At 43.7% G+C, this 26,684-nt stretch overlaps 1 protein-coding gene across 2 annotated transcripts in view; it reads left to right on the top strand.

Moving 5' to 3' along the window:
- LOC144683951 (cytokine receptor common subunit gamma-like) overlaps positions 1-26,684 on the top strand; it is a 52,100-nt gene that overhangs the window by 4,786 nt on the left and 20,630 nt on the right. For both annotated transcript variants that reach the window (XM_078547568.1, XM_078547567.1), the window contains exons 2-4: positions 7,272-7,359; positions 18,822-19,003; positions 23,099-23,241. In XM_078547568.1, the coding sequence (XP_078403694.1) occupies positions 7,272-7,359; positions 18,822-19,003; positions 23,099-23,241 (413 nt within the window). The remainder of the gene's footprint in view (positions 1-7,271; positions 7,360-18,821; positions 19,004-23,098; positions 23,242-26,684) is intronic.

The raw sequence follows: 26,684 nt of genomic DNA, 5'->3' as shown, positions 1-26,684 counted from the left end.
ACAAATGTCTGCATTTTTTGTCTCAATTTACAACCTCTTGCCTGTTCCCAAACTTATCATCATGTTAGTTACTAGTGTTCTTTTGTACTTCTGTTGTCTTTTCATTGCCTCATTGAAATGATCTCTTACACCGTATAGCAGATTCTTGCCTCTCTCTATCAAGCTATTTTCAGGTCATTTAACCCATTTATTTCTTCCTGGGGATTGGAATATCTACTGTCACTTTTCCTCCTTTGTCTTTCGCTTCCACCTTACAAAATGACTTGTTTATCTTTCAGTTTTCAATTCTCAAAAAGGAGCAAGCACTTGAAATATTAACTTTTGCTTTCCCTTTTCAGAGGTGCTGATGGAGCTGCTGTATATTTCCATCATTTTGTGTTTTTATTTCCGATTCCCATCATTTGCGGGTTTTTTTTGTAAAAATCTTCAATCAAATCTATATTTTATTGCATTGGGAATGTGTTATCTTCTTAACTGGAGTCAGTTATCCTTTTCTCTGTAAATTAATGATATTGTTCCCAGGCCTGGAAATATCACAAAATACCCAAATAATAAGGGGTTTGTAACAGTCTAGGTTTATTATAGGAAATTGTGGTAACAAAATGCTCTAGAATTGTAGAGCTGTGTGTTAAAGCTTCAATGTCCTGTATGAAGATTTGGTTGCTCATTGTACGGTGAGTTCCCTATCTCGGCTGTGATAGGGTTGTAGACATGTGACTGAACACTGGAAAGATCATGCTCCATCAAATGTAGAACTATTTTCTTTTAGCTGGGGTACTTAGTTCACTGTGTTCAGTTTAGATGTGAGACAGAGAGATGTTGGAGGTTTTTCAGAATACAGCTACTCCCTTGTTCTGGATTAATAGTTCCTTAATTTAAGATAATTGCTCTTTAAAGTGGCTTGTTTTCTATTACAGTAGATAACAGCAAGGAAGGGGAAAACCCACATTGTTTTTTGCCTCACAACTAGAAGGTTAGAAGACAAGATCACTTTTAAAGGTCAATTGAAATGACAGACTCATTTATGACACAGCTCTGGCAAACTCAGTTCCAAGAGTTAGTTTTAAATTGATATTATTAGTCTGCACAATCTTTTGATGAAAATATGATATGATACTTAAGTAAAATGGTGTTATCTTCCTGCATTTATTTCCCTATCTATTTATTTGTCTACCTGACTGTGTGCCCAATTATCAATTTTGAAAATCTGTCCTTAGTTTTACGTAGAATTAACAGCACAGAAATAGGCCCTTCAGTCCTTAGCATTATGCTGGTCTTCCTATTCCACATGAGCCTCCTCCCACCCCATTTCATCTAACCCTAAATGCAAATCCTTTTATCCCTTTCTCCCTGATGTACTTATCTAACTTGTCCTTAAATGTATCTATGCTACTTGTCTCAGCTACCCTGTTAAATAGCAAGTTCCACATTATAACCAGTCTCTACATAAAGAGGCTTCTCCTGAACTCTTTATTGGATTTATTACCTTCTTTACATTTATATTTCTTTTCTCTCACACCAAAATATATTAATCCACAAAGTGAACCTATTCTCTGTTCTGTCCTGTCCCCATGGCCACTAACTAAAAACTTAAAAGGGGTACTGAGTGATGCAGGAGGTTAGACAGTGGCTTCTCACCCATGGGACCACAGTTCACAACCAGGCTAGATTAATGGGATCAAAATTTTCACCGTGTGTAAGAGTATTCTGTGAAACCAGCTTGGGGAAGATGCCTACCAGTGGCAACTGGAGGCCTTAATATTTAAAAGCCAGGATCTAATGACAAAATCCAGACCTTGGGTTACAGGGCAGTTAAAATGGCAGCGGGATGCGAACATCTTGGGAAATGCAGCAGAAAGTCCCAACCACCATTTTCGCCATCCATGTTGCCCTGCCCATGTGGGCAGGATTAGAATTGAGCCTTTTATCTCTGAATTGAAAGTGTTCCTTTCCTCAACAATGACATCCCTTCACATCTCCTGGAGAAGACTTTGGGTTCTAATTAATGCATCCTCTTCATGGCTCAAGTAACTTTTGTTTTCATTCATCTATGGGACATTCAGGAACAATTTCCTCCTGGGCTTAACATTCGAGGCTTACATTATCTCTTATCAATAAAGTAAAAGGAAACATCATCTTATTATAAAGTTATATTCTCTCTGTTTATGAAATGTTAGAATGAGGGAAATTAATTGATTTAAAATAAATAAATAAGCTCCTGTCTTAAAATAGCAAAGAATGGCAGATAAACGTGAATTATTTATCCATCATTATTGCAAACAATAATTTACATGCTATTGTCACAAAAAATACTTTTATTGTATTTATACGGTTCCAAATGTTTATCATGACTGCCAGATTTAGGGCAGAAATTTTCGCTCGGCGAATAGGAGGGATCTGGTTTCCAAAAGCAAATAAAAATAAACTACAAGTTTTACAATTGAACTAATGACATGTCCTTGCTCATGTGACAGAGTTACCTGAGGGGACATGTTTTATTACATTTTTATTTTCTTCATTTTTTTTTTAAACAGCACTTCATCTCCCTGAGGCAGCTCCGTGCCTCAGGGAGATTATGAAGCACTCACTCGCACGCATACGCGAAGTTCACGCTCGGCCCACTCGCCCTCATCCCCCCCACCCCCCCCCCCCCCCCCCCCCACCTCCCCGCACAGGCAGCACTGAGCGCTGCCGCTCACGTTTCACGCTGGGCGGACATTAATTGGCCCGCCAGCGCGAAACCGTGGTCCGGTGCCAATAACGGGCTGCAGTCGGCTTCCCGACTGCCTCCGCACCCCCGCCGTGCCCACCCACCAAGGGCAAAATTCTGCCCTTAATTTTTTTTTTGTAATCTATTTCCTCATTTTCTTCCCCTTCTCCTCAGTCAGGTCCCCCCCTGCCAAGTACATTCAATAGTCTGTTATTGCATCTATTATCAAACCTCTGATAATTCCACTCACTGCCTTCCAGGTGGTATGCAATAGCAATTCTGCGATAACCAGTCCTTTTTGGCTTTAATACCTCTTCCCATCCGTCTGAGAATCCAGTGCAATGACTGGCTAATGACCGAGTGGTATAAATCAGAACAGCAACAAGAATTTATAAGTGTCTTTAATGTAGCAAAACATTCCCAGGTAATTCACAGGAGTGTTATCAGACTCAATTTGACACCGAGTTACATACGCAGATATTAGGACAGGTGACCAAAAACTTGGTTAAAGAGCTAGGTTTTAAGCAGTCTCTTAAAGGAGGGAAGGCAGGAAGAGAAATGTGAGAGGTTCAGTGAAGGTTTTCCAGAGCTTTGGACCTAGACAGCTGAAGGTGTGGCCACCAATGGAGCAGCGAAGGAAATCAGGGATGCACCAAAGGCTAGAATTAGGGGAATGCAGAGTTCTCAGCAGCGTTTACAAAGATAGCATAGGGAACCCAATCAATCCACAGCACAGTGTAACCTGGGTCCAGAGTACCCCCTTGTGAAGCAACTTAACATAAATTAATTTCTATTCCATCATTTCATTTGAAATTGTCATGAATGACTTGAGCAGATAGATTAACAAAAAGATCATCTTTTATGATCCAACTATAAACTTATATATTTTTCCCCCTGGCCTTATTCATCTGCCTGTTGTTCACCAGAAGATCTGATATGAGATTAATCTTGCAGTAGAACGTTCAACGGAAATTTTCGTGACACATTTGGCAACAACTAAAGGGTATTTTTGTTCACCATCAGCATGAGAGTTTTTTTAAACATTCCCCAGTGTGTGGGCATAAATTTTTGTGGTTTTACAGATATATGCTTTGTAATTTTAAAATAAAATTATCTTAAGTAAAATTACCACAAGAAGTCGGCATTAAAAAAAAATTGTAAACCTTCACAATAGCACAGAAAGAATCATTCTTAATGCTCACTGTAACAATTGTGTTTAGGTTCTGATTTTGTTCTTTTAAAAAATGTACACTCTGAAATTACTATAGAGCAAAATGACCATATATGGCAATAGCAGAGGCTCTCGAGGGTCAACACAGATACAATTTGATCACACATAAAATTAATTCTCTTCCTTCTCCCATTTCTATTCATTATGGTACAATTTTTCTTCCCAATTTTTCTGTTGCTCACTCTCCCAAAGACGCTGGCTCATGCTGCATTATGGCTCCATGGGCTGCACCTTACCTACATGGCTATGTATGAGCCTAATCTTGCGTCCAACCAATGCACGTCCTCAGCAGGAATCACTGTATAGTGGTGAGGAAAGATAAGCCTTGCTTGACCTGTTCCTCCCTAACCCAGGATGTGCAATGTAACGTCGTAGACTACACAAAGCATAAATTGCTAACATTTATTTGTTGAAAAACCCAGAAGAATGGTAATGTCCAATGGTGCAAGATGCTACCAAAATTGAAAAGAGCAGAAAGAGGAGAGAAATTAATTCAGGAAATAGTTATAGAGGATAGCAAACTTGGGCTTTCAGGAAAGCGGTTGCAAGTATTAGGAAAGGAAAGTACATAATGGGGAAAGAGCACCTGGCAAACCGCTGCAGGCATTAGAAAGTTTGCTCTGGGACTTAGCAATGTCTATTCAAGATGACCATGGAGTTATTTTAGGAGGTCCACTAAGATATATGGTCTATGAAATATTTTGATGTTGAATACCTCCATAAGATTCAGTGAACAGGAAGGGTATGACAATAAATCCTGAGAGATTATGAAAACTTGTCATTAAAGCTTCTTAGCAAAACAAATTGCTTAATTATGCATACAAATCTGGGAAACTGAAAGGTTGATAATGTAGTTCCAGTGAGATTACTACCATTTGGTGCTCCACATGCCTGAATGACTTAACCTCATGCTCTAATGTGAGAAATTTTCCAGGTGCGTGCAGGGTATATGTGCCACATCAGCCAGGTTGCTGTTCACACATGAATTAAGAAAGTTACCAATGTCATTTCTGAGTTAGAATCAATTCATTCTGAAGAAAGCCTGAGCACTGGAAAATATTGAGAACCGTAGGTCCAAAATCACCATTATCCTTCCAAGGACGTATACAATGTCATGCATCAAATTACTCACATACTGCATTGCAAAATGTTATTTTCTGAAAGAAATCCTTTTGTATGTATCAACACAAATATGTCTCCCATAGATCGACCATTCGCTCTTTGAAATATTGATTGGAATTTTATCAAAAGAGTAGTCCCTGACCCTGCTCGGAGGTGGGGGACAGTGGGACCTTATGCGGCATTTTACTGGCGGCGGCCAATTAAAAGGCTGCTGCCAGAACTGCTGCACCTCCCAAAGCTACTGGTCCAATCAGAGGGCTGGCAGCTCAGCAGTGCCACCGATAGAGGTAGCCACTGCTGAGGCTGCAGGGAGAAGAAGAGTGTGCCTCCATGCTGAACCGCTGTTATGATCCTCGTCCATGCTGCAAGCTTTTTGTAATATTCATTTAGGGACCAATAATCTTTTGTTTAAAGTAGACAATGTTTGGGATTCAAGACACTTGCTAATAGAACAAAGCCACAAGATTTTGAACAAACAAAAAATAAACTTTACTATACATAGTCAGAAAGATAAAACATTTACAATGTCTATTTTATACTCTAACATTCATATGAGGTACATGTGACTTAACAGGAAAACTGTGGTCAGACACTCCATACTTCACAATAAATGGCAGATGTGACCAGGACAGAGTCGATGGGTTTCTCAACAACCCACCCATTATCAGTAAACACCGTGAGTCAATCAATCTCATTGAAACTTTGTCACTCTGAAACTCCCGTCTTCACCTTTGAAGATCTTGCCTTGGAATTCTCTCATAAAGTCTTTCTGACTTGGACGGCCTCAACAACAGCCCACCACAGGGCTTCAATCCTTTCTCCCAAGGTTCTATTCCTCTGGATTCCCGAATGTGCACTCAAGCACCAACTCACACCTAACAGGACACTACTGCTCCAAAGGGGTAGCTTCGTCCCAATGGCCCGCAGCATGGAGTCACCAACCTTCTGTTGCCTTCTTGGATTTTCAGGGCTACTCCTCAGCCCTCTTCACTTAAAGTCCATGAACTGCAGCCCTTTCCCTGTTTGGGGTCTCTTTCTCTGCTCCTCTCTTTTTAACTGAACTTGGACCTCTTCCTGTCACTGTCCCTGTCTGGGAATCTTCTTTTGGGACCCTCCCTGCCTCCTCTCCCTTTGGGACCTCTCCCTGTCCTCTCTCCCTTTCCACTGCCTGGGACTCTTGTCTTCAGTGACACTCTGCTCCTGGTCACATGACATGGGTTTTTGTGCCGTTTTTTGTTTCCTCACCGGCCTGCTGGGCCTGTCCTCAGCCCAAAGAACTCAAATTCTGAACTGCACATGCGCAGCCCGCTGTCAGGACTTGAAGTTTCAATGTCTGCTCTCGACGAGAAGGTAAGTTGGCTTTCATAACAACCACAATCAAAGGCAAGGTAAATCTTTTCATTTACTCTGCCAGGGACAGGCAGGCAGGGCCTGGCGATTGGGGAGGAGGGGGCTACACCTTCCATTGGTAGCGGTGTGGCCACAGGAGCAGCTATTGCTGCTAGGAGGCACTTCCATGGACAATGGAGTGGCCATAAATGAGACCCTGCGCCCCACCTGGAAATCTACTAGGAGGTTGATAGGGTCACCTCACGGTCTCACCACACAGCGGCAGCTCCCTCCTGGTATGGATAAAATGCATGCAGGGGTGGGAAGTGGCTGATAAAAGGCTACTTAATTGGTCTAAATGGCCCCCCAGAGCACAGGGCACTACTGCAGTTCCTACCTCTGGTAATATCCTAGGCAGCAAGGAGACATCAGGCTCTCCTCCCTTAGGCTGTCATTTTACCAAACCTCCTGTTTCTCAGTCTGCCTCCAGAGGGCTGCTAAAATCCACCCCAATGTTTCCACAGATTAGTTTTAAATCTTCCCCTTTCACGCACAGGCCATATGCTCTGGTTCTCCTGTTCCGTCATAGTTTACATTATCTAATCCCAAAACAGCATTCATCTCATTTCTCAGCTTTTTCTTATCCAGTGGGAATATACCTAATTTACATAAACAAGGGCTTGAATACCCTCAAGTCTTGTAATATTACAAAACCAGGCATAAATGTCAAGTTTTCTGGCTGCAATCCTATGCAGGGTGTGAAAAGATTCCAGAGTCATCTGATATTCTAGAATATCAGTTTATAGTTCAAATTATATTTGGTTGAGTGTTGGATGGTCAGACCACAGTGTGTAAATGCATATTCTGCTTTCCTTCCAGATGTAAATTGCATTGTCTACAATGAGGAATTTATGGAGTGTACATGGAACCACAGTGAAGGGAAACCAAACTACACCCTGTATCACTGGTGAGTCTGCTGATCAGGTGAAGTGAGTGCAGAGTTTCATAATAAAAGCAAAATACTGCGAATGCTGGACATCTGAAACAAAAACAGAAAATGCTGGAAAAACCCAGCAGGTCTAGCAGCATCTGTGGAGAGAGAAACAGAGTTAATGTTTCGAGTCCGTATGACCCTTCTTCTGAAGAGGAGTCATACGAGCTCGAGACATTAACTCTGTTTCTCTCTCCACGGATGCTGCTCGACCGCAGAGTTTCATGAATTTGTTCTGATAGAACTTGGCTCAGAACTACTGTACAGCAGCAGCTCCCATGAATATCAGTTTGCATTGCCGATCAGGCGACTAGGAAAGCTTCTCTAAGAGTTTACATGTGAACATATGAATTAGGAGTAGAAGTAGACCATTTGATCCTTCAGGCCTGCTCTGCCATTCAATAAGATCATGGCTGATCTGACTGTAACCTTATTCCACATTCCTGCCTACCCCTGATAATCTTTCACCCCCTTACTTATCAAGAATCTATCTAGTTCTGCCTTAAAAATATTGAAAGACTGTGCTTCCACTGCCTTTTGAGGAAGAGAGTTCCAAAGACCCTTCTGAGAGAAAAATTTCTCCTCGTCTCTGTATTAAGTGGGTGACCCCTTATTTTTAAACAGTGACCCCTAGTTCTAGATTCCAACACAAGAGGAAACATCCTCTCCACATCCACCCTGTTAAGTCCCCTCTAGATCTTATGTGTTTCAATCAAGTCGCCTCTTGCTCTTCTAAACTCCAGCAGATACAAGCCTAGCCTGTCCAAACTTTCGTCATAAGACAACCCACCCAATTCAGGTACTAGATTAGTAAACCTCTGAACCGCTTCCAAAGTATTTACACCCTTCCTTAAATAAGAAGACCAAAACTGTACACAGTACTGCAAATGTGGTCTCACCAATGCCGTGTATAACTGAAGCATAACCTCTCGACTTTTGAATTCAATTCCCCTCGCAATAAATGATAACATTCTATGAGCTTTCCTAATTACTTGCTGTACCAGCATACTAACCTTTCACAAATCATGCACTAGGACACCCAGATCCCCCTGCATCTCAGAGCTCTGCAATCTCTCACCATTTAGATAACATACTTCTTTTTCATTTTTCCTGCCAGAATGGACAATTTCACACTTTCCCACATTACACCCCATTTTCCAGGTCTTTTCCCACTCACTTAACCTATCTATATCCCTTTGTAGCCTCCTTGTGTTCTCTTCACATCTTACCATCCTACCTGTCTTTGTGTCAATAGCAAATTTAGCAACCATTCCTTCTGCCCCTTCATTCAAGTCATTTAAATAAATTGTAAAAAGCTGAGGTCCCAACACTGATCCCTGTGGCACACCACTCATTATATCTTGCCAACCAGAAAAAGACCCATTTATGCCTACCCTCTGTTTCCAGTTAGCTAGCCAATATTCTATCCATGTCAATATGTTACCACCCTACGCCATGAGCTTTTATTTTCTGCAAATCCTTTGATGTGGTACCTTATCCTATACCTTCTGGAAATGTAAGTAGAGTACATCCACTGGTTCCCCTTTATCCACAGCATACGTTACTTCTTCAAAGAGCTCCAATAAATTGGTTAAACATAACTTCCTTTTCACAAAACCATGGTGCGTCTGCCTCATTGCCTTGAATTTTTCAAAGTCCATCTTTAATAATAGCTTGTAACATTTTCCCTATGACAGATGTTAAGCTAACTGGCCTATAGTTTCCTGCTTTCTGTCTCCTTGCCTTTTTGAATAAAGAAGTTACATTCACGTGACTGGTGAATACACTGCCCACTGAGATACTGAGCTGTGTGGGACAGTAAGCCTCTTAGACTACAACCCCTGGCTCAGTGTTCAGTGAACTGGTCTCAGCTGAGGATTACGGGGCTGAGAGGTGAGGTGGGGTTAGTTCTTGGTAATTAATCACCAAGTTAACATTTGTTGCCCATCCCTCATTGCCCTTGAGCTGAATGGGTTGCTCGGCCATTTCAGAGGGCAGTTAAGAGTCAGCCACGTTGCTGTGGATCTGGAGTCACATGTAAGTCAAACCAGATAAGACCCACAGGTTTCCTTCCTTAAATGGCATTATTGTAATAGATGGATTTTCACGAAAAGCATTGATGATTCCGTGGTCAGATTACCGAGACGAGCTTTCAATTCCAGGTTAATTAATTGAATTTCAATTCCACCAGCTGCCGTAATGAGATTTGAACCCATGTACCCAGGGCATTAGCTTGGACTTCTGGATTATGAGTCCACAATATCACCATCTCCCCATTTAAATAAGTAAAAGTAAACACCAGAATAAGATCATCATAAAAACATAAGAAATAGGAGAAGGAATTGGCCATTCGACCCCTCAAACCTGCACTGCCATCCAATAAGATCATGGCTGAACTGTGACATCAGCTCCACTTTCCTGCCCTGTCTCATATGCCTTATCCCTTGATTCCCTGATGTCCTTCTATCTATAGATCTCAGTCTTGAATATACTCATTGACTGAATATCCTCAGCCCTCCAGGGTAGAGAACTCCAAAGCCACTGAATTAAGAAATTTCTCCTCTTTTCAGTCCTAAATGGCCAACTCCTGAGATCATGTCCTAAAGTTCTAGACTCTCCTGCAGGTGAAAACAACCTGTCAGCATAGACTCTGCCGAAACTTCTGTAAAGTATTTACGTTTCAATGAGAGCACCGCTCATGCCAGAAAATTCCGGGTAAGAGTGACTTCCCTTGACATCAAGGCAGCATTTGACTCAGTGGGCATCGAGGAGTACTAGCAAAACTAGAGTCAATGGGAATCCTCACCCACAAGAGGAAAAACCCACCGCTGGTTGGAGCCATACCTAGCACAAAGGAAGATGGTTGTGGTTGTTGGAGGTCAGTCATCTCAGCTCCAGGACATCACTGCAGGGGTTCCTTAGGGTAGTGTCCTGGGCCCAACCATCTTCAGCTGCTTCAACAATGACCTTCTGTCCAACATAAGGTGGGGATGTTTGCTGATGATTGCACAATGTTCAGCACCATTCACAACTCCTCAGATACTGAAGTAGTCCATTTCCAAATGCAGCAAGACCTGGACAACATCCAGGCTTGGACTGACAAGTGGCAAGTAACATTTGTGCCACACAAGTGCCAGACAATGACTATCTCCAACAACAGAGAATCTAACCATCGCCCTTTAACATTCAATGGCATTACCATCACTGAATCCCCCACTATCAACATCCTGGAGGTTACCATTGACTAGAAACTGAACTGGACTAGCCATACAAATACTGTGGTTACAAGAGCAGGTCAGGGGCTAGGAATCCTGTGACGATTAACTGACCTCCTGACTCTCCATGGCCTATCCACAATATGCAAGGTACAAGTCAGGAGTGTGATGGAATACTCTCCCCTTGCCTGGATGAGTGCAGCTCCAACAACACTTAAGAAGCTTGACACCATCTAGGCCAAAGCAGCCCACTTAATTGGCACCCCATCCACAGACATTCACTCCTTCCACTACCGACGCACAGTGGCAGCAGTGTGTACCATCTACAAGATGCACTGCAGAAACTCACAAAGGCTCCTTAGACAGCATCTTCCAAAGCCATGACCACTACCATCAAGAAGGACAAGGGCAGCAGATAGATGGGAACATCATCACCTGGAAGTTCCCGTCCAAGTCACTCACCATCCTGACTTGGAAATGTGTCACTGTTCCTTCACTGTCACTGGGTCAAAATCTTGGAATTCCCTCTCTAACAGCACTGTAGGTGTACCTACACCACATGGACTGCAGGGTTCAAGAAGGCAGCTCACCGCCACCTTCTCAAGGGCAGTTAGGGATGGGCAATAAATGCTGCCTAGACAGCGAAGCCCATATCCCTTGAATGAATAAAACAAAAAAAAAGTTCTATTCCATCTCTCCTCATAGACTAGCCCTCCCTCCCCAGGAACCCATCTAGTAAACTTTTGTTGTAACCTCTCTACGGCAAGTATGTCCTTGCTTAGGTAAGGAGACCAAAATTGTAGACAGCATTTCATGTGCAGTCTTACCAAAGCCCTATATAATTGCAGCATGACTTCTTTACTCTATACTTCATCATCAGTGCATATCCCTCTCTCCACGCCACACCACCAAACACCAATCCTCAATAAAGGTTAACAATGTTTCCCTTTCTTTTTTCTTGCTGATACATAAGAACATGAGAAATAGGAACAGGAGTAGACCGTTTGGCCCCTCGAGCCTGCTCCACCATTCAATAAGATCCTGATTGAACTTCGTGTTTCGATTTCCACATTCCCATCTAACCCCGATAATCTTTGATTCCTTTGCCTAACAAGAATTTATCTACCTCTGCCTTAGAAATATTTAATGACCCCTCCTCCACCAACTTCTGAGGCAGAGAATTCCAAAGTTGCACAACCCCCTGAGAGAAAAAAATTTCTCCTCATCTCTGTCCTAAAAGGGCGACCCCTAATTTTAAAACTGTGTCCCCTTGTTCTGGACTCACCCACAAGAGGAAACATCCTTTCGACGTCTACCTTGTCAAGTCCGTTCAGGATCTTGTATACTTCAACCAAATCACTCCCACTCTTCTAAACTCCAATGGAAACAAGCCCAGACTGTCCAAGCTTTCCTCTTAAGACAACCCATTCATTCCAGGTATCAATCTAGTAAACCTCCTTTGAACTTCCTGCAATGCATGGTCTATGTAGCTTGTATACAAAGATGTTCTGCTTTTCCCTTCTTAAGATTACACTTCACCACATTGCACTGAGTTTTTGTGCCCGAGTTGGAAGCGCAGAGTTGGGAAATTTCCCAGCTCCGCAAACCCAACTCGGGAGAAACTGATCCAAACCGCTGGATTTTTGTTCCGGGGGGTGGGTGGCAGGTGCTAAGTGGAGTCAGGGTCCACTGACCTTGGAAACAGTGCAGAAGCAGCACAGGGGCTGGTGAGTGGGGAGGTGGGCTGTTTTAAAGGCCCACCTCAGTGCTCTGGGACTTTGTTCCAGTTTTAATAAAAACAGTAAAACAAAAAAGAACCCTCACCCCTCACAATTCCTCACCACCTCCCCACACAATCCCATTCCCCATTCATGCCACCTCATGACACGTCATGCCCCCACCGATTTCCCCCATCCTCCATCCCAACCTATGCCTCATCCCCAACCCTTATGCCAACCTAGTGTCAACTCATGCTAACTCATGACCCCAATCTTCCCCATGGCCCTTTATAATCCCAATGCCAACTTAGTGCCAACTCATGTTAACCCATGGCCCCCCCAATCATCCCCAAAGCCCTTTATAGCCCCTATGCCAACCTATTGTCTACTCATGCCAACCCATGCCCCTCACCCACCACCTAGTGCCTTATACACTCAATGCCAACTCACCCAATATCCACCATGGAAAGACCTCAGGAGCAATGCTGAGACTAAATAAAATAAAGTTCTAAGTAGCTATTACAGATTTCATTAGATTAAAATTTACACCCTTATTGATAAAACCCTATTTAATACATTTAAATCCCTTCATGTACTTAAGCCTTTATAAAAAACAAACATTTGTGTTGTTATGATCCCACCCAAGGTTACCACTGGACAAGCCTGACCCCAGGGTGGAACCCAGCCCGACAGATCCTAACTTTTATTTTGTTTGCTTAGATACGTGGAGAGAGGCTACTGAACAGAGGCACAGGAGTCAGCTGATGAACTTTTAACAAAAACACATTTTATTAAACAAGAAAAGATTAACTATATTACAATGCTCCTTCACCCACAACTATACCTTTACAGATATATACAGATTTGTAAGGAAAACACAAATTACAAAAGCTATCTTATACTTTAAAGTACACAGTAAGTACACAGTCTATGTAAACCAATGGCAACCTGTGGTCAGACACCACAGCCTGAAACCAAGTGACAGATGCCACCTCAAACAGATGCTATGGCTCTCTCCTCAACTCCCCCCAGACACTTGTCGCACCATGAGCCAACCTGTCTCACTGAACCCCATCTTTCACAGGGGGATTTCCAATCTCTAATCTCCAAGAACTCACCTTGGAATCTTCTCCCAAATTGACACTTTCTCTCAGATGTCTTCTGCAAGGGTTCACCTCCAGGGTTTTGAACTCTCCCTCTGGTGTTCCTCTTCCCTGGGTCACCACATGCATTCAAGATGTCTTCCACGTACTCTCTCTCACCAACTCAGCTATCAACAGTACACCACTTCTTCACATGCCCATAGCAAAGAGTTACAGACCTTCAGCCATCTCTTTGGACCTTCTTGCCTCTTGTAAGCTGTTCTCGCTTTAAATCTGCTTTCTGCAGCTTATGTCTTTTTAAATCTGAAGCTTGGAGCCTTTCCCTCTGCCTCTCACTCTTAACTTCATTAACAGGATATTTTCCAGGTTCCTGTTCTTCCTTTGACTAGAAGGTCTGCTTGGGACTTCCCCTTGGATTTGGAAGTCTAGGTTAAGACTTGCTATTTGTCCCTTTTGCTCCAGTCTCTCTCTACTTTCAACCAATTTTAGCTTGGGACTGGCTATCCATCCCTTCTTGGTTGCTTCCGCTTGACAGCTGTCTTCAAATCAACTGAACTCCCACATCTTCCGAATCAAGTCACTGTTTCTAGTTTTCTGTGTGTGTGTCTGTGGGAGGGCCTCTCTGGACCCCTGTTGCTAGGCAACAGCACTGTTTATTTTCTACTCTGTTTTTTTTACCTTAGCTTACAGTCATAAAACTTTCATTAGAAATGCAAGCACCTTTTAAAGTGAAACTGAAACTCAACTTGACCTCTCCTTAACACACAGGTACAGAGACACAAACCAAACTTAAATATTAAAGCTGAAACCCATTCCTAACACCTACAAATACAAATATAGCTTACTTAAAGTGTCTCTAATTTCTAACAGTATTCACAGCCCCACATCAAAGACAGCTGATCTCTTTATGACCACTTTATTAACTGCTCTCTCAACCTGTCCTACCACCTTCAATGAGTTATGCACATATGTACCCAGGTCTCTCTGCTCCTGCATTCCCTTTAGAAATGTACCCTTTATTTTATGTTGTCACTCCATGTTCTTTCTACCAAAATGAATCACTTCACATTTCTCCACAGTGAACTTCATCTGCCACCTGCCCGCCCATTCCACCATTTTGCCTGTGTCCTTTTGGAGCTCTGCACTAGCCTCCTCACAGTTCACAATGCTTCCAAGTTTCGTATCATCCGCAGATTTTGAAATTGTGCCCTGTACAACAGGGTCAAGGTCACTAATATATATGGGGAAAAGCGAGGGTTCCAACACTAATCCCTGGGGACCTCTACTACAAGCCTTCCTCCAGCCTGAAAAACATACATTACCACTATTCACTGTTTCCTGTCGCTCAGCCAATTTTGTATCCTTGTTGCTACTTTCCCTTTTATTCCATGAGCTATAACTTCGCTCACATGACGTTGTGTGGCACTGTATCAAATACTTTTCGGAAATCCATGTACAGGTTTGAAATCCTGATGGGAAAATGCCCTAGTGTCTAAGTCAATAAAATTTATTAATTTTTAAAGAACTAGGGGCAGAAGTTTACATCTCATGGACGGGCGCCCACCTGACCCGACTGGGCATAAAATTGCATGAGATGATGTTAGGCGAGCATCTTGGCATCATTGCGCACTCGCGCAATATTTCGTTCGGCTGGAGCACACTAAAGTTGGAAATGCGCTCGCTGACAATTAAGCAGGCAATTAATCCCATTAGTTGTCTGCGACTTTTCATGGCCTGTCCAACTGTCCAACAGTTGGTGGATGGATGAATCGACCAGGCGGCCTTTACATTTTTCATGAAACCTTATCCAAGGGTGGGATCAAATCTCCATTAGGAAATAAAATAAAAAGAAATATCTGGGGACAGCATTTTTATGAGGTATGCTTTCAGGTGCTTGATTGTGATGCATGGACATTTTTTTTGCAGCTTTTTACTGCTTCATTTCATTATTGGTAGGTCTGCAGCTCCCTGAGGCAGCTGTCTGCCTTCATAGAGCACTCTTGAAACACTCACCCGTGCCTGCGGAGATGTTATCGTCCACCCTCTTCCCACCCCCACCCCGGCAGCGCTGAGCTTTTCAGCACGTGTTTCACATTGGCTGGTCGCTGATTGGCCAGCCAGTGTGAAATCGCGGCCGGGGGCCAATCGCGGTCAGGGGCCCGTTTCCCAGCTATTCCCAGGTCTGATGACCAAAATATTCAGGCCTAGAAGTAGTGACACCGGTTAATAAAGTCATAAAAAATGCAAACCAAGTGTTGTGGTTCATTTCCAGGGGGGTAGAATTGAAAAGCAGGGTAGTCATGTCAAACTCGTACAGGACCTTGGTCAGACTTAAGAGTACTGTGCCTAGTTCTGGTCTCCACACTATTGAAAAGATAGAGAGGCCTTAGAGAAGAGCAATAAAAGATTCACAAGGTTTATATCAGAACTGAGAAGCTGTAACTATCAGGAAAGACTGAAGAGGTTGGGACTCTCTAGAAGAGAGAAAGCTGGAAAGTGGCCTGATGGAGGTCTTTAAAATACTGAAAGGGGTTGTTAGGATAGACGTGGAGAAACTGTTGCATTTGTGGGGGTGACAAAAACCATAGGCCATAAATAGAAGAGTCTCACTAATAAATCAAATAGGGAATTCAGGCAAAACCTCTTGACACAAGGAATAATAATAATGTGGAACTTATTACCACAAGTAATTATTGAGAACAGGATAGATGTGTTTAATGGGAGATTAGATAAGCACTCGAGGGAAAAAGGAATCGTATGAAATGTGTAGAGTCAGCTGAAGACAAGTGGGAGGAGGCTTGTGTGGAGTATATACACTGGCATAGACCAATTGGGATGAATGGTCTGTTTCTGTGCTGTAGACTCAATGTCACATACCAAGCTGCTATTAAAATTTTCAATTTTAAAGATTGTCTTGCAAAGCACACAATAAAGTTATGATCCTTTCTTATCTGGCAGCTTGGAGACAAAACTGCTTCATAGAATAGTGTTCCTGGACTAGTTTCCAAACATCCTAGATGTGTGTACTTTATCAAATCTGTTTGCTTCTTTGGTGAAGTTGGGCACTTATAGCAATGGCCCCCACAGCTTGGCTTGGAATCCTGTCAAACTACATTGGAATTGGTGCTATTTCTGTTTAGATGTTACGCTGCTATGTGCAAACACTAAGTGAAGGCCAGTGTCCTCAACCAAGGCATTGAGAGGAAATAAAAGGCAGGATCATCACTGGGCCACTGTCATGTGATTCTTTGTGGATTACTGGAAATTAGAGGTTTGGGAGTCAACGGCCGAACCCCTTTGCCAAGCATGCTGGGTAGAACATGGAAGGATCTTAGATTATTATTAGGATTAAAAATTACAAAATATGAATTCCTGATACATTCACTGAAACATATAATTTACAAGCTGAAGTTGGACAGGAGGAGTAGACGGATTGCAGCCAATCCCCTCCACTCCCCCACCACCCAGAAGCAAAATCGTCATGGAGACAACCCGCCCCACGCCAGCCTGACCAACAGCCATAATGAGCTCCGGGTGGGCTGAATTGGTGCCATACGGGACTTCCGCCTCTCACCGGGGAGGAAGTCCCACCCCTGGGAGCTGCCGGACGATTGGATTGGCTGGCAGCTCCATCAGTCCTGGCAGTGCCAAGAGCGTATGAGTGGGCACTGGTGGGACTGCAAGCAGGCCCAAGAAGAAGGCCCATGGATCCCTGAGCCGGGTACGTCTGGAGTCTTGGGCATGGAGGGTTTGGGCAGTTTAAGGAGGGGGGCAGAGGGGTGGAGGTGGTTGTGATGGGGGTGGTGTGGTTAATGGAGCAGGCGGGTATGAAGAAAGAGGGTGTACTACCTTAGGGAGGGCTTTCCCCCCAATCCGCAAAGGGGACCCCTAAAGATAGCACCACCCAGCTTCTTTCCTGTCCTTTGCAAAAGATTTTTTAAAAAGCAGCCTGCCCACGCATTATCAGAGTCAAGTGGTTTGTTAACAAGCCCAATTGACTCTTGATTATTATTATTTTTTAATATGGCGGGCGTGTTGCTGATTTTCGGGGCCCACCCATCCCCCCACCCATCCTCCCACCCTCCACAAATTATGGGGGTGATCCCAGGAGTGGGAAGGAAGGTAACGGGATGGGCACCCACCCAATTTTACATTCCAACCCCACCAAAAACACACACATGGCTGGAGCATGTAAAATGCGGCCTGTTGTTTCACCTGAGACCACAAATGCAAAGCCGTATCGCTACTTTGAAATGTAATACAATGCAAAGAATCACAAAAGATCCGTCTTTCAGTTGGGCATCTGCTCGCTCAGGTGGATGTAAAAGATTCCATGACACTATATTGAAGAAGTAGCAGGTTAATTCCCCCTGGTGACCTGACCAATGTTTATCCCCCAACCCAAATCACAAATTCAAAAAACAAAGACTGGACAGAATTTTGCCCTCGGATGGCATGCAGGCCCCACCGGCTCGGCGGTGGGCGGACAGCCAAACCCCGCCACCGAAATGGGGCCTGCCGCCATTTTGAGTGGGCGGGCCAATTAAGGCCCACCCAGCGGCCTTCCCGACAGGAAGCGCTATGTACTTCCTGTGTGGGGGGGTGGAGGGATTCCCCATCTGTCAATGTGCGCTCTTTCACGCATGCGCACGGAAGAGCGCACTGCTCCCTGAGGCAAAGTGCTGTCTCAGGGAGATTAGTGACAGGTAAGAAAAGTCAAAGAATAGAAATATTAAAATTATTAACTTGTCCCCCTCATGTGACAATGTCACACGAGATGGGACATGTTAATAAGAAACACACAAAGTTTATTAATTTTTTAAAAAACGGACATGAGACTTCATCCCACTAGTGGATGAAGTTTCATGAATAATCTGGAGCCCGCTGGGGCTCCTGGCCTGCCCACCAGCCTTAAGCTTGGACGGGCAGGTCTTTAATGATCTTAATTAGCCTGTCAATGACCTCAATTGGCCATTGACAGGTCGGCGGGCGGACAGCTGATTTCGCTGTCCACCTGCCTTCCTAAAAATTTAAAGGGACCGGGATGACATCGGGGGTTCCTCCTGACGTCATCCCGCATCATTTTCCCCTCGGTGAGCGGGCCCCGCCCCCAAATCGCCAAGGGGAAAATCCTGGCCAGTATCTGGTTTGTGAGAGTTTTCTGTGTGCAAACTGGCTACCATATTTCCTACATTACAACAATGACCACACTTCAAAAGCACTTCATTGGATATAAAGCAATTTCCTGAGGACAGGAAAGACGCTATCTAACTTCAAGTCTTTTTGTCCTTAAATAGTTCTTAAGCATTTTCAAAAATATTCAGCTTTCCAACTGATTTTGAATATCCAGCTTACAAATAGGTACTATAAATGAAATAATAACCATTTCTCATTCCTTACAGGTATTCCTCAGCTCCAGTAAAGGAATGTGGGAACTACATTCAGCAGAATGGCTATAACATTGGTTGCAATTTCTCACAAAATGAGATTATCCAGTTTCAAGAATTTTTTGTTTACAAAAATGGATCCAGTGACTCAGGAAATGCGTTACCACAGACCCAGTCATTCCAGCTGCAGAATCAAGGTAGAAAAACTAGTTAATAATTCATAAGATAGAGCCAGTGATGCCAGTGTGCTTTAAAGGGTGAGTTTGCCTCAAACACTTTAGCTTTCATAATGATGTTAACATGGGGAGAGGGGATGGGGAGGAAGTGGGGACTGGTGTTTGATGAATGTTTTGCTTGATTGAGGTTGAGGAGTGCAATGTCCCCTTTGCTAATATTGATGCCTCATCAAGAAGAATCCTCAGCATTATTGACTAGAGCTCTTATCAAAGTTATAACCGGCATCCTACATTACTCTGGCAAAGGTAATTTCTCTTATCCTTCTTGACCTATGCAGTCTTTGACATAATTGACCACATCATCCTCCTCCAGCACCTCTTCATCAACATCCAGCTGCACTCAATTGATTCCATTCTTATCCGCCCAGTCATCGCCAGAGAATCACCTACAATGCATTCTCTTTCCACTCCCACCTCTTTACCTCTGGTGTCTCTCAAAGATCTAACCTTGTAACCCTCCTATTTCTCATCTGTATGCTACCCCTCAGCAATGTCATCTGGAAAATTTCTACATGTACACTGATATCTCCCAGCTCTATCTCACCACCACCTCTCTAGAGCCCTGAACTGTCTCTAAATGTTAGGCTGCTTTTCGGATATCCAGTACTAGCTAAGCAGAAATTTCCTCCAACTAAATATGGAAAAAATCAAAGCCATTGTCTTCAGTCTGTGCCATAAATTCCATTCCCTAGATTCCTTCCCTTTCCCTGGCAACTGTCTGCTTGAACCAGACTGTTTACAAACTTGATGTCATATTTAATCCCAAGATGAACTTCTGACCACTCTCAAGGGCAATTCAAGATGGACAATAAATGCTGGCCTAGCCAGCAACACCCACATCCCATGAACAACTAAATTTTAAAAATTGAGCATCACTTAGACCACCACCTCCACAATGCCTGTGACATCGCCCCACTCCACTCCTGCCTCAGCCCCAATGCTACCTCTAGTATTGACACTTCCATGGGCAGGGCTCCAAGTATCAGCCATGGTTCAGTTGGTTGCATTCTTGCATCTGAGTCACAAGATCCAGGGTTCCATTCCCATTCCAGGGCTTGAGTACAATAAAATTCAAGACTGTTTTCCAATGTTTTATAGAGGGTGCGCGGGCGGCACTGTCAAAGATGTCGCCTTTTGGATGAAGTGTTAAATTGAAACACCTTCTGCCTGCACGGGTGGCTGTAAAATATCCCATGGCATTATTTCAAAGAAGACTGGGGGTGTTATCCCTGGCATCCTGGCCAATAGCTATCCCACAATCAATATAATAAAAAACAGATTATCTGGTCATTAACACATTACTGTTTGCGGGAGGTTGCTGAGTGCAAATTGAGAGCTCAGTTTCCTACCACTGTGACTACATTTCAAAAGGTTGACAGTAAAGCACTTTGAGATGTCCAGTGGTCATGAAAAGCGCAATATAAATGCAAGTCTTTCTTCTTTCTTTCTCCCACTCTCAACCCCCCAGATCATTCAAAACTCTGCTGCCCGTGAATTCCCTAGATGCTGGAAAGTTCCCATCAGTTTGGAAAATAGCATTTGTAACTCTTCTATTCAAGAAAGGAGGGAGACAGAAAGCGGGAAACTGTAGGCCAGTTAGCTTTAACATTGGGAAAATGCTGGAATCCATTATTAAGGAGGCTATAGCAGGGCTCTTAGAAATTCTTAATGCAATCAGGCAGAGTCAACATGGTTTTGTGAAAGAGAAATCATGGCCAGAATTTTTGGCTCGGCAAGCAGGGGCAAGGCCCACTCGCTGAGGTGTAAAATGACACGCGGTGACGTTGGGTGGGTGTCCCAACATCACTGCGTGTCATTTAGATTTTCAGTTCGACTGGCACGCAGCCGACTCAGCTGCACTCCCACCAAACTGTCAAAGGCTTATTAAAGCCATTTAAATATCAATTGAAGTAATAAACTGAGCTGCCCGCCCAACCTTAAGGTTGGTGGGGGGCAGGCGAAGAGCCCAGGCGGCCTTTGCATTTTTCATGGAACCTCATCCGCGGGCGGGATGAGGTTTCATGAAAGGTTTATAAATTAAATACATTTTTTCATTAATGTTCATTGACATGTGACACTGTCACATCAGGCGACATGTCTTAAAATTTTTTCTTTTCTTTATTTAAATTTTCAAAACTTAAACTAATTTGCCTGAGGCACCTCTAGAGGTAGCATTTGAGCTGAGGCCGGAGTGGAGTCGGGTGGTGTTACAGGCAATCTCTGTGCCTCAGGGAGATTTCTGCGCTCAAAGAATGCAGGCCCCAACTCAGGGAATGCACCCACCACACACCTCCCCACCACCCCCCCCCCCCCCCCCCCCCCCCACCCCCCACCACCACCCGCACAGGGAGCGCTCGGTGCTTCCGGGTGCATGTCACGTAAAATGGCGGCATGGAATAGATCAGGGACGCCGATGGGGTCTGCGCCCGCCCCTGCCTGCCCCCACCCTGCACAAGCCCTCTGACAGGGGGAAAATTCTCCCCCATGTTTGACTAATTTATTAGAGTTCTTTGAGGAAGTAACGTGGATAAAAGAGAACCTGTAGATGTGATGTACTTGAATTTCCAAAGGGCATTTGACAAGGTGTCACATCACTTACTACCACACAAAATAAGAGATCATGGAGTAGAAGGTCAATGACTTGGCTGGAGGGACTGAATGTATAGTTGCTAAATTTGCTGATGAATCAAAGATAGACAGGAAAGTAAGTTGTGAAGAGGACATAAGAATCTGCAGGGGAATGTAGATAGGTTAAGTGATTGGCAAAAATGTGGAAAATGGAGTATAATATGGGAAAATGTTAACTTGCCCATTTTGGCATGAATAATAGAAAAACAGCATATTATTTAAATGGCGAGAAATTGCAGAACTCTACGGTGTAGAGGAATCTGGGTGTCCTGGTACATGAATCAGGAAAAGTTACTATACAAGTGAAGCAAGTGATTAGGAAGGCAAATGAAATGTTGTCAGTTATTACAAGGGGAATGGAATATAAATGTAGGGAAGTTTTGCTACAGTTGTACAGGAGGTTGATGCGACAACATCTGGAGTACTGTGTACAGTTTTGGTCTCCTTATTTAAGAACGGAAATAAGTGCATTGAAAGTAGTGCAGAGAACCTTCACTCCACTAATATTATCTGAGGAGTCGTGAATGAAACTCAACACTGTGCAATCTTCAGTAAATATCCCCACTTCTGACCTTATGGTTTTTAATGAAGCAACTGAAGATGGCTGTGCCTGAGGAACTCCCTCAGCGATGTCCTCGGGATGAGGTGATTGGCCTCCAACAACCGCAACCAACTTCCATTGTGGTAGGGTTGACTTCAGCTAGAGTTTTCACCCTTATTCCCAATGACTTCAATTTTACTAGTGCTCCTTCATGCTACACTCACTGGCCCTTTAAATAGCATATGTGGAGTCCCCCCAGCATCTGAATCCATGTGCAGGGGTGAATGGTTAACACAGGGCATTCATGGGACCTGTGCGGTCCAAATTTGTAGAATGTGCTCCCCATTAGCCTGAGAGGCTGTTTGACATCAAGTTCTACCCACTGAAAATTATGGAGCATGCATGGCAAGCCCGTGCTAGTGCCCTTCCAACATGTGGCTCCTTGCCGGCTGTGCCAAAAATGGGCACAGGTACTGTTCCTGCCATTTTGAGGGCCTCTGGCTTCTGTAGCACTGGCCTCAGTGGCATTATAGCGGCAAATTTTGTGGCCTCCCTGTTTAGAGCATTGACCTATGGAATAGACTGCTTAACAGTTTGTGTGTACTGCGTTTTCAAAGGGAATCAGATGGGTTCCTCGTTTAAGCAGAGACAAAAGAGGTACAAAGAGATTGACGGTATGTGGGGTGTAAGGGATACCACAATATCTTATTTTTGCATTGAATTTGCACCTTCATTTTTTTCAGAAATTCTGAAAGCTCTTGAAGCTCGGGCAGTTCACTTGCTCCAGTTCCATTACACCACAATTTTTTTCTGAAAGTATCATTCTCTGAAATGCTTGGATTAATCCACTTTAGTAACAGGACAAAAACTTAATTCATATCTTTCAGTGAAACTCAATCCTCCTGGAGACCTGGCACTGAATATCTCGAACAACAACGAGCTCATTTTGAGCTGGGACGTACCAGGGAACTTGCTGAGATGTCGAATGTTTGAAATCAGGTACCGGAGTAATAAGGATAAAGAATGGCAGGTACAGTGTGACAATGACAACAAGACTAACAAGTGTTTTACCTTATAAACAGAGAAGAGTAGTTAATTTTTACACTGAAAAAATGTAGTGCGTTATCCCTTTGTCACTGGGAATTAGGATGAAGATCTATCCTTTGCTAGCTGGCTTGGATCAAATTGCTCTGTGTTGGCCCTTTCACCAGACTGAAGGCAAATGAATGGCATATAGCTGATGGTAAAATTCTGAGATTTACAATAGTAATTGCTTGGGGATGTAACCTTGAGGAAGGTAGGGTGATACGTTCATAAATCTAGGGCTTGATACCTGTCATAATTGGCTTACAGAAAATCAACAGCTTCTACTAAGCATCACATGTGCAAACAGGAGCAGCACCAGGCATGCCTGAAAATGAGGTGTCAACCTGGTGAAGCTACAACTCAAGACTACTTGCATGCCAAATAGCAGAAGCAGCAAGCGATAGACAGAGCCTACAACCAATGGATCAGATCAAAGCTCTGCAGTCCTGTCACATCCAGTAGTGAATGGTAGTGGACAATTAAACATTTAACTAGAGGAGGAGGCTCCACAAATATCCCCATCCTCCATGATGGGGGACCCCAGCACATCAATGCAAAAGACAAGGCTGAATCATTTGCAACCATCTTCAGCCAGAAGTACCAAGTGGATGATCCATCTCGGCCTCCTCTGGAGGTCCCCAGCATCACAGATGCCAGTCTTCAACCAATTCGATTCACTCCATGTGATATCAAGAAATGGCTGATGGCACTGGATGCTGCAAAGGTTGTGGGCCCTGACAACATTCCGGCAATAGTACTGAAGACTTATGCCCCAGAACCACCTGCACTCCTAGCCAAGCTGTTCCAGTACAGCTGCAACAATGACATTTACTTGACAATTTGGAAAATTGCCCAGGTATATCCTGTCCACAAAAAGTAGGACAAATTCATTCTGGCCAATTACTGCCCTATCAGCCTCCACTCGATTGTCAGAAAAGTGATGAAAGTGCTATCAAGCGGCACTTACTCAGCAAAAACCTGCTCACTGATGCTCAGTTTGTGTTCCGCCAGGGGCATTTGGCTCTTGACCTCATTACAGCCATGTTCCAAGCATGGACAAAAGAGCTTAATTCCAGAGATGAGATGAGAGACTGCCCTAGATATCAAGGCAGCATTGGACCAGGTGTGGCATCAAGAAGCCCTAGAAATATTGAAGTCAATGAGAATCAGGAGGAAAGCTCTCCACTGGCTGAAGTCATACCTAGAACAAAAGGTTGTGATTGTTGATGGCCAAACATCTCAGTTCCAGGACATTACTGCAGGAGTTCCTCAGAGTAGTGTCCTAGGCCCAACCATCTTCAGCTGCTTCATCAATGACCTTTCTTCCCGTCATCACTAATGATTGTACAATGTTCAGTACCATTCGCAACATCTGAGATACTGAAGCAGTCTGTGTCCATGACCTAGACAACATTCAGTCTTGGGTTGTATGTGGCAAGTAACATTCATGGCACACAAATGCCAGGCAATGACCATCTCCAACAAGAGATATCCCCTTGACATTAGTGGCATTAACATTGCTGAATCCCCCATTAACAACATCCTGGGGATTACCATTGACCAGAAACTGAATTGGACCAGTCATATAAATACTGTGTCTACAAGAGCAGGTCAGAGTCTGGGAATTCTTTGGCAAGTAACCTCCTGACTACGTAAAGCCTGCCCACCATCTACAAGGTACATGTCAGGAGTGCTGTGAAATACTTTCCATTTGCCTGGATAAGCACAGCTCCAACAACACTCTAGAAGCTTGCCATCATCCAGGACATAGCAGCCCGCATGATTGGCACCCCATTCACTGACCTAAACATTCACCCCTCCCAACACCGATGCACAATGGCAGCAGTGTGTACTATATATAAAATGCACTGTGCCAACTCACCAGGGCTCCTTATACAGCACCTTCCAAACCTGCAACCTCTATCATCTGGAAGGATAAGGGAAGCAGATGCATGGGAACATCACCACTTGGAAGTTCCCCTCCAAGCCACACACCATCCTGATTTGGAATTATATCACCATTCTTCTACTGTCATTGGGACAGAAATCCCATCCTAATGGCACTGTGGGTGTACCTACACCAGATGGACTACAGCAGTTCAAGAAGGTAGTTTACCAGCACCTTCTCAAGGTCAATTAGGGATAAGCAATAAATGCCGGCCTTGCCAGCGATGCCCACACCCCATGAAAGGGTAAAAAAAATGGAATGACTATTTAATGGAATACAGTGTGGGACCATGTTGTAGTTAGGAGCATGGTGGCAACCCATTCTTATTTTATGCAGAGTTACGCTGTTCACCGTGCCATGTGTGAGAAGCAGCTGAGAGTTTGGAAATCTCAAATCTACCTTGTTTGTGTCTAACAATGGGCTAATGACTGTTGCTGGGGAAATGGTAGTTAGGGTCTCTCTGTCGGCATGGCGACTCCAAACATGCACAACTCATGATGGGGACTTCAGAACCAAATTGAATCCCTCTCCTCCTTGTTTTTAACAACACCTTCGAGCCCCTGCCATGAAAGACTCAATAATTAAGTCCGTGATGCAGGCAAGTGTATAGTACTCCAGGGCATGGTTGATAATTGAACAACAAAGTTATTTTAGTAATGGAACTTGGAAGGACAGACTTCCCCTGGTGATGGGAATTGACTCTGGAGAATCCTGCCGTAATGGAGCAGGAAGCTTACCAGTACCTTGCTCTTTGGTTAGGTAAACTTCAGTAGGATTCCTGTGTATGCGTGAAGTTCCTAGGGTTTGGCTCTGCCAACTTGTATTGAATCTCTCCAAACTTAGGACTGTGGGGGGATGCACCTACGGGAAAAGAATGTGTACTTCAGGTTTTATAAACAGAATTCATATAGGTGGGCTTAAAATTCCCAGTGGCGTGGACTGGAGATTCCTAAATATACTGATGAATTTTTGTGTGTGTCAAGCAATAACTCACCAAAAAAAATATCTTTGCCACTTGTAAAGGTCCTACATAAAATGAAGTAGGCAATCAGAGTTCAGTTACTTGACTGATAGCTAAAATTCAGGGGCGGGGGGTTATCGGGCTAAGCCTGTATCCATTGGAGTTTAGAAGAATGAGAGGTGATCTTGTTGAAAGATCAACAAGATCACCTGAGGGGATTTGACAGGGTGGATGCTGAGAGGATGTTTCCCCTTGTGGGAGGAGGTATCAGCTGTGGCTCAGTTCATAGCACCCTCGCCTTTGAATCAGAGGGTTGTGGGTTCATGTCCCACTCCTGGAAAACCAAGAACTGTGATTGTACTCGAAAGAAGTTGCAATCTGTGACTGTTGGTAACTCGAAAAGAGTTTCCCCTTGTGGGAGAGGTAGAACTAGGGATGCAGTTTAAAAATAAGGAGTATCTCATTTAAGATGGAGATG

This window comes from Cetorhinus maximus, chromosome 8, assembly GCF_964194155.1.
Source record: "Cetorhinus maximus chromosome 8, sCetMax3.hap1.1, whole genome shotgun sequence".
NCBI lineage: Eukaryota > Metazoa > Chordata > Chondrichthyes > Lamniformes > Cetorhinidae > Cetorhinus > Cetorhinus maximus.
Note: the sequence above shows the minus strand (reverse complement) of the source record. Positions and strands in the feature narration are given on the sequence as shown.